The sequence below is a fragment of the Poecilia mexicana genome, unplaced genomic scaffold (genome assembly GCF_051168715.1).
Source record: "Poecilia mexicana isolate PSO_F unplaced genomic scaffold, ASM5116871v1 scaffold_17, whole genome shotgun sequence".
Classification (NCBI taxonomy): domain Eukaryota; kingdom Metazoa; phylum Chordata; class Actinopteri; order Cyprinodontiformes; family Poeciliidae; genus Poecilia; species Poecilia mexicana.
In genome coordinates this window covers 698,658-707,500 of record NW_028263386.1, presented here as the reverse complement: position 1 = coordinate 707,500, position 8,843 = coordinate 698,658, and the positions used below count along the sequence as shown (strand labels likewise).

At 43.1% G+C, this 8,843-nt stretch overlaps 1 protein-coding gene and 1 long non-coding RNA gene across 2 annotated transcripts in view; one reads left to right on the top strand and one right to left on the bottom strand.

Annotated features, from left to right (window-relative positions):
* Positions 1 to 2,027, bottom strand: part of LOC148154483 (uncharacterized) — a 9,881-nt gene extending 7,854 nt beyond the window's left edge. Inside the window, exons 1-2 of the mRNA XM_088014767.1 lie at positions 1,951 to 2,027; positions 1,553 to 1,877 (exon numbers count right to left, since the gene is read on the bottom strand). Coding sequence (XP_087870893.1) covers positions 1,553 to 1,877; positions 1,951 to 2,005 — 380 coding nt within the window. The 5' untranslated portion in view covers positions 2,006 to 2,027. The remainder of the gene's footprint in view (positions 1 to 1,552; positions 1,878 to 1,950) is intronic.
* Positions 2,028 to 2,674: 647 nt separating this feature from the next.
* On the top strand, positions 2,675 to 8,202 carry LOC148154482 (uncharacterized). The gene is made up of 2 exons (XR_015765781.1): positions 2,675 to 2,928; positions 7,772 to 8,202. It is a non-coding gene; the product is annotated as an uncharacterized LOC148154482 (long non-coding RNA).
* Positions 8,203 to 8,843: the final 641 nt, after the last annotated feature.

Sequence of the window (8,843 nt, the reverse complement as noted above, 5' to 3'; positions counted from 1 at the left end):
CATAGTAGATATATTTCAAAACATCCACGCTTGTATCCTTCGCTCCATTTTTTTTCTTCTGCTCCGTTTACAGCAGGGCTGTGGCTACTTCTACTGGCTTTAACATGTAGCCTGTTGATTAGTTTGAATGCTGCTGCCACCTAGTGACCGGAGGTTTGTTTAATAGACATTAATAAAGACAGTATAAACTCCTGCTGCTCGTGCCCCCCTGGGGATCGCACCCCAGTATTTGAGAAGAACAGCTTTAGGTGAAACGCAGTGAAAGGAAACTACTGGAGAACCATTTCAGCAGCAACATCCTGATGAACCGAAGAGCTGCTGCTACCTGGAGCGACTGATGTGCAGCCCAGTAGCTGAAACTGTCAGGTCTGAATGCTAAGAAACAGGGAGAGATAAACACATTGACCAATCAGCACAAAGGAAACACTGCTGAAGGAAACCAGCCAGAGACTGAACCAGACTCAAACCTAGGAAGGTATGGAAGTAGAGAGGCCCTCTAGTGGCTGCTGTGGAGTACTGCAGGTTTTAGTGGTTTAACAGGGAGTGAGGCCCTCTAGTGGCCGCTGTGGAGTACTGCAGGTTTTAGTGGTTTAACAGGGAGTGAGGCCCTCTAGTGGCCGCTGTGGAGTACTGCAGGTATTTGCATAGGGTTCTGGTGTTTCCTGTCACTGTGGGCCTCAAAGCGCAGTAGTACACAGCAGAGTCTGACGGACGGAGATCCTGGATCTTCAAGTTGACTGATTTTTCTTTTGCCTCGGTGTTGAGATCAGCATCAAATCTGTCTTTGCTGAACTCTGGAGAATTCTCTGCAGTTTTGGAGTAATGCTTCAGCATGTATTTTGGGAAACTGTTTTCTTCTTGTCTGTACCAGAACAGATATGGATATGTATCACTGGTTTCAAAGGTACATCCCAGAATCCGAGTTTCTCCTGCAGCAGCAACAACTTCTCTTTCTGTCTGCGTCACTGAGTCTCCTTTACACTCTGGGGAAGAACAGAACATGCAGAGGAAGAGATGGATCAATAGAGATGATTGATTAAAGGAGAACAATCAGCAGCTTTCCAGACTTCTCCTCCATGTGGAGGAAACATGTTGATCTTTGTATCTTACCAGAGAAAAGAGCAGCCAGAATAATCCACAGCCAATGTTCCATCTGTCCAACAAGGTTTAAACCAGCAGGAGAAAGCAGCTGATGTTCAACATTCAGTCTGACTGTTGTTCTCTTCACAGCACCACTTCTTATTGACACGATGCTGGAGCACAGAGCACAAGGAGAGCGCCGCCTGCTGGAGCATGTCGCCCCCTGGTGGCTGCTGCGGAGTACTGCAGGTTTTAGTGGTTTAACAGGGAGTGAGGCCCTCTAGTGACTGCTGTGGAGTACTGCAGGTTTTAGTGGTTTAACAGGGAGTGAGGCCCTCTAGTGACTGCTGTGGAGTACTGCAGGTTTTAGTGGTTTAACAGGGAGTGAGGCCCTCTAGTGGCTGCTGTGGAGTACTGCAGGTTTTAGTGGTTTAACAGGGAGTGAGGCCCTCTAGTGGCTGCTGTGCAGTACTGCAGGTTTTTGTACAGGGTTCTGGTGTTTCCTGTCACTGTGGGCTGCACAGCGCAGTAGTACACAGCAGAGTCTGTCACTGCAGCAGAGGAGATCGTCATGGACATTTCTTCTTTGCTTCCTTTAAATGTCATCCTGTCCAGACTTTCTGCTCCACTGAAAGGTGAGTGAGACTTCAGGAACTCTGGATGTTTTCCTGGATTTTGTCGATACCAGAATAAATAATTAGCTGAATCTTTGGTGTAACTGCAGGTCAGAGTAGCAGAGCTGCCCTCTGAACTGAACTCCTCAGTCTTCCCTGCAGTGAGTTGTTGACAGTTTACAGCTGAAGGAAGAAAAAAGTGATATAAGTGAAGAACAACAAGGATCAGATTATTCTCTGAAAGACTCCAACCAACCTGATCCAGTGATCAGAACCAGCAGAGAGAATCCAGATGTGAGCAGAGACAGCATGTTGAGTAGAGTTAATGTTGGAGAGCTGAGCTGAAGGAGGAAGTTTGAGTCTCTTTAGAGTTCAGGGACAGATCAGCTCCTCCTCTTCCTCCTCTTCCTCCTGGTTAACAGACTCAGTTTCTGCTGCTTTGTGATGGAAATATAAAGCTTTTTTTTCAGATGATAAAATACCTAAAATAAAGACTTGTCTCAATCAGGAGAAGTTACAGAGCAAAGTGTCTAGATATCGTCTCATTACGTCTCTGCTGCTTATTGAAGAGGACAGTTTGATCCTAATGAGGAAAAAGTTTGGAGTTTTGGGTCAATCAGCAAATATGTGTTGGATAACAAAGTTTCTTTATGAGATATTGATCAGAACCAGGAAGCTGTTGGTTTTTTGTATGAAGATCTATGATCATATTTCTAAGTGTGGTCTGCCAGTTAGAATCAGACTGTTTGTCTCTTCATGAAAAATATCCTGAAGTGATTTCAGATCAAACATTCCCAGCTGCTCCCTGCTGTTCGCTTTAGAGCAGAAATATTAGAGAAACCTTTAAAAGCTGTGGGATCATCGTTAGAATGAATGATTTCAGATCTATGGTGAAATATAACCCGACTCCTAAATATGTGGAAGTTTATCTCCAGCATGGCCAGAGGTCTGCAGTAACAGAGACATTTACTGGACCAAAGTTCAGTTTTTCACAGTTTGCACTTTGAGTAGAATTTATTTGGAAATGTTTTTAAAGACTCTTGTTCTTTTGACCTTGTTTGTCATTTTTGTCTCTTTTGTTTCACTAATACAGTAAAATTATGTGCTACACCCAGCAGGTGGCGATATTCAGCTCTAAACCAGCTGCAGGGAGGAGAAGAAGAATCCTTTTTGTCCTGCTTGGGTTTCCTTATGGAGGATCATCGTCACGTTGGTCAGCAGCTGCTAAATGCAGGTCAGAATATAATATTCTAATTATTAAACTATTAACATTTAGGCTGATGAAATAGTTTCCAACCTGCCATCAGAGCTGATCACGTCTCTGGACCTCAAACCTGCAGCAGGTTCAGTTTCTGAGTTCATCACCTTAACGGCTGCAGAGCATCTTCCTTTGGTCTAATTATGACCAAATTATTCCATCTGTCCTTTACTTGCTAAATATTAATTTGTTTCTTATATTATGAAAACTTACATTTTAGGAAAGCCTTGTTCTGGAGCCTTTGTTGCTCACCATGTCTGACTGACAGCTGATGGTCTAATGTGAACAAACTGCTTTAATATCAGTATCAATAATATCTGAGACGCTCGGATCATTTATCGGCTCCTTAATTAATGCTGATGGGTCACTAAGACTTTTATCATGCCAAGTTAAACAGTTGTAGTAAAACTGAGAACATGCTAGCTCATGTTAAATGCTGGTAACCATGGTAACCAGTGAGCAGCACTCGACTCATTTAAGACTTTAGACCTTCAGACTCTTAGTCAGTTTGTTCTATTCATGGATTTCTACCAAATAAACTTCAGATTGTTTTCTACAAATGTGTTTCTAGTAACAAATATCATTTCCGAATAATTAAACTAGTAGAAATATTACAAACTACACGTAAAAAGCTCAGAGTGAACCATTTCCACCCAAGAGCTCCTTAATTAGTCACTTAATTGGTGACAATAGAAACTAACTGAGCTCGTAATCAGGATCACCGAGGCTTCAGAGGCGCTGGTTCAAATCCCTGGCTGAGTGAGGCTGTGGTCCCTGGGCATGACACTTCACCGAGCGCCGCCGTGTATTAGATATAGATGTGGTGACCCAGATGGGTCCAGAGCGGCAGCCATGCTGCCACCACCGACTGAAACTGAAGAGTGACTGAACAGTGCATGGCATCATAACGAGACCAGAAAAGAACCGTCTAACACTAGAGACATTATTATTGTATATTTGGAGTTATACATCTGTCCAATAAGCTTCCAGTTTTTAAATACTTTCACTACTGAAGTATTATTGAAACCACATACTCAGTAGTACTTTGGCAGAACTATTGGACTATTATTTAACCAGGAGGATCAGCTGTTTGACTCAGGTAATGAAACTGAGTGCTTTATCCACCAGTAGCTGCTGGTTGGGACCAGTGGGTTTACTAACTGGTTCCATTGGTTTTCACTGACTTCTCCCAGTTTGAACCAGGTGGAGATGCTGCTGCTTCAGGTTAGTTTGGCTCCAGTAGCTGCAGCTCATCTTAATGTAACCTGATGTACGAGGCCCTCTAGTGGCTGCTGTGCAGTACTGCAGGTTTTTGCACAGGGTTCTGGTGTTTCCTGTCACTGTGGGCTGCAGAGCGCAGTAGTACACAGCAGAGTCTGACAGACGGAGATCCTGGATTGTCAGGTTGAAGGATTTGTCGTTGATCTCTGCATTGAATCTGTTGCTGTCGAACTCTGGAGCTTTAACTTTTGTTGATGACAGCTGCTTCAGCATGAACTTAGGGAAACTATTTTCTTCTTGTTTATACCAGAACAATGTGGGAGTATAGCTGGTTTCAAAGGTACATCCCAGAATCCGAGTTTCTCCTGCAGCAGCAACAACTTCTCTTTCTGTCTGCGTCACTGAGTCTCCTTTACACTCTGGGGAAGAACAGAACATGCAGAGGAAGAGATGGATCAATAGAGATGATTGATTAAAGGAGAACAATCAGCAGCTTTCCAGACTTCTCCTCCATGTGGAGGAAACATGTTGATCTTTGTATCTTACCAGAGAAAAGAGCAGCCAGAATAATCCACAGCCAATGTTCCATCTGTCCAACAAGGTTTAAACCAGCAGGAGAAAGCAGCTGATGTTCAACATTCAGTCTGACTGTTGTTCTCTTCACAGCACCACTTCTTATTGACACGATGCTGGAGCACAGAGCACAAGGAGAGCGCCGCCTGCTGGAGCATGTCGCCCCCTGGTGGCTGCTGTGGAGAACTGCAGGTTTTAGTGTTTTAACAGGGAGTGAGGCCCTCTAGTGGCTGCTGTGGAGTACTGCAGGTTTTAGTGGTTTAACAGGGAGTGAGGCCCTCTAGTGGCTGCTGTAGAGTACTGCAGGTTTTTGTACAGGGTTCTGGTGTTTCCTGTCACTGTGGGCCTCACAGCGCAGTAGTACACAGCAGAGTCTGTCACTGCAGCAGAGGAGATCGTCATGGACATTTCTTCTTTGCTTCCTTTAAATGTCATCCTGTCCAGACTTTCTGCTCCACTGAAAGGTGAGTGAGACTTCAGGAACTCTGGATGTTTTCCTGGATTTTGTCGATACCAGAACAAAAACTGCACAGAATCTTTGGTGTAACTGCAGGTCAGAGTAGCAGAGCTGCCCTCTGAACTGAACTCCTCAGTCTTCCCTGCAGTGAGTTGTTGACAGTTTACAGCTGAAGGAAGAAAAAAGTGATATAAGTGAAGAACAACAAGGATCAGATTATTCTCTGAAAGACTCCAACCAACCTGATCCAGTGATCAGAACCAGCAGAGAGAATCCAGATGTGAGCAGAGACAGCATGTTGAGTAGAGTTAATGTTGGAGAGCTGAGCTGAAGGAGGAAGTTTGAGTCTCTTTAGAGTTCAGGGACAGATCAGCTCCTCCTCTTCCTCCTCTTCCTCCTGGTTAACAGACTCAGTTTCTGCTGTTTTCTGTTGGGAATATAAAATGATTTCAGGACTTTCAGAACAATAAATTACATAAAATCCTAAATAAGAACTTGGTGGCAGGGTTTCCCCCAGTAAACCTGCTCAGCCCAGCAGTTGGGGCGCCGAGGTGATCCACTGGGGATCCACTGGGGATCCACTGAGGATCCACTGGGGGCCCACCGAGGATCCACTGGGTCCCACTGAGGATCCACTGGGAGTCCACTGGGTCCCACTGAGGATCCACTGGGTCCCACTGAGGATCCACTGGGTCCCACTGAGGATCCACTGGGGATCCACTGAGGATCCACTGGGTCCCACTGAGGATCCACTGTGTTTTTAGATGGGTAATTATACGTGACAGGAAAACATCTCCAGTGAAACGACATTTAAACCCACAACTGGCCTTAAAAACAACAAATCAAAAGTACAATTAAGATGAATATCAATTATTTGCACTTCTGTTTAATCCAAATTCAGTCAGCGGCTCCATGGGCCCCCAGGGCTTCAGGGGCCATAAATGACAAAATTTAACACAGATACAGAAATGTAGCATTTATTTATTCAGATGATCAATGCAGCTGAATTTGATTTAATGGTTTCAACATAAATAAATTAAAAGATTTTAGGAGGTGGCAAGTTTACTTTGTAAAACTTCAAAGGACAATATTCATGGTTAGATTGTTTTGTTACCATAGCAACAATCTGATGCTGCCAGTTTAAACTCCTCCTCCTCTCCCAGATTAAATCCAACACAGAAGCTGCTGATGGTTTTAGCAGCTAGAGGGGCCCCTCAGTCAGACTCTGCTCCAGGCCTCATGCAGCCTTGGACCGGCCCTGCAGGATGAGTTAAATCCTCTGCTCTGGGCAACAAACAGGAGATTTAATTAAATGCTGCTAATGTGGCTTTAGCAGCTTTAACATTTCTGTCTGCTGAGTTTTAATAAGAATCACAGAAACTGTTTTGGTTGGTCGAGTTTCTCAGATCTTCCTGCAGCCGCGCTCATTAACTCTGACTAAGTGGACAAAACATTTGATACGGTTTGGTGCTTCGTGTAACTAATAACACTACAAATAATAATAAAATAATGTAAAACCAGCGGGATGTGACTACGAGGAGCAAAAGCTCCTCACCAGGCTGAACCTGCATGATGAGGTTAGCGGTGGTTCATTAACCACTAACGCTCCAACCAACCGGGACCAGACATGAACTTCATCAGCGCAGACAGAGCCACACGCTGGGCAGCATGTTGAGATGTAAACGATGCATAATCCTTTGTTCACAAATATTCCTGCGGTTCATGTAGAGCTGCACAACCAGAGCTAACACGGTGGGTTTAAACTCTTACCTTGTGTTAGGAAAGTAAATTTAAAATATGCTAGTTTTTGAACTTAACTATATGTAGTTGGGGACATCAGTTTGAATATATTAATTTTAGCAACAGTTAACCTTGGTGCATGTGAAATATTAGAGCATGAATATTTTGAGTAGATTTTAATTCAGGTAGATTTGGATAATGATTTAAATAACGACTGATTTTCTTAACTGACATAAAATCAACAGGGTTTTGAAAAAGGGCCTTCAGCAGAGAATGTCTTCTCCTATCAGAGGAAACGGATGTGCTGTGCTGGCAGTTCACAAAAACTAAAGTAATGGGAAACAGGATGGGAGAGAAAACTTCTGTCTGTTTACTACCAGGTCACATTCTCTGGTGTTTTCTATGAGGCCAGAAAACTAAAACCTTCAGAAAACAAAACTAGTATTTAGGATATTATGGAATCGCCTGTTAAAGATGATAGTAATACATAATGCTTTTAAAATGTTATTCATTAGGATATTTCTTTGTATTTTGTTAATTTTTCTACTTTTCTCAGGTAATTAATTTCTGTTTCATGGTTTGGACTTCTTGATGGTTTGGGTGCGACGCTGATCTGTTTTCTGTGCATTTAATTGTCTGAATTAAACTCTAGATATGTCTGAAGTTGAATGGCCACTGGTTGTTCTCTGTGTGTTTTCCACTTCGTACATGCGGAGCTCTGGATTCTGGAGACTAGAGGAAAACAACGAGCAAAGAAGTTTAACATTTTATTCCTCTAATTCAACACCTGATATATACATTTCTCCAAAGAATCATAACTTCCCACAGGAAGTTGATGTGAACATCCGTCCAGGTCAGCCGGTGTCCAGCTGGAGTGGAAGGAGGCGTGTGATCCACCCTGAGGTAAACTTCAGAGATGCAGCAGCACACAGAGGCGCCGGCTGTGCAATAGATCCGCTCTGCCGGCTTAATGCATAAACTATAAATCCATATTTTAGGAATAAATCTGCTCCACGAGTGAAACGCTCAGAACAACAGAGACACTTTAAGATCAAAAAAATAAAAATTACGTGTTGTTTTAAAATTTTCCAGTTATTCCAGTAAATTTTCCAGTTAGGATCTAGTTTTAAATTGTTTGTTTTTAAACTGTAAGAGTTTTTATTTTTTTATCATTGTTATGTTGTGTTTTAATGTACAGCACTTTGTATCAGCTGTGGTTGTTTTAAAGTGCTTTATAAATAAAGTTGGATTGGATTGGATTATTTTTATAAAAATAAAAGAAGCAACGCTTAGCCTGGCGGGGGCTAGTGAAGCATGGCGGGCCGCCAGGCTTATATTACACTGGGGGAAGCCTTGGTTTAATCTGGATAACAAACCACAGTTTGTTGATAAACTACAAACTTTACTGACTACCAGTGTTGTGGTACTCGAGATCGGTCTTGGTCTCGATACCGGTCTTAAGACCATTGTTTGATGGTCTCGGTCTCGTCTTGGACTCGGACGCTGAGGACTCGGCATTTTATTTCAAGACCAGTCGAGACCGCAACTGTTAAAATATCACTAAACATACAGCACACTATCTAGTTTATTTGTTAACATCTTTGTTTTCAGTGGATGCAAAACGCACCGATTAAAATCCAAGCAATAACGTGACTTACCAAATACGTGTTTCTGTTTCTCTCTTCCTCCCCCCTCCCCACCTTTCACTCGCACGCGGCGCTCTGAGACCGGCGCAGTGGTTTCCTCTCAGCGGCATAAGATGTTTAATCGTCAGTAATATAATATCGCTGCATAAATCATAAGAAATCCGATGGCCACAGCTAACTCAGCAGCGCTTCGCTTTCACAGACGGTGGAGACAACGTCTAACTTTTTTCGTCACTTAGAAAAGAAGCTCAAAG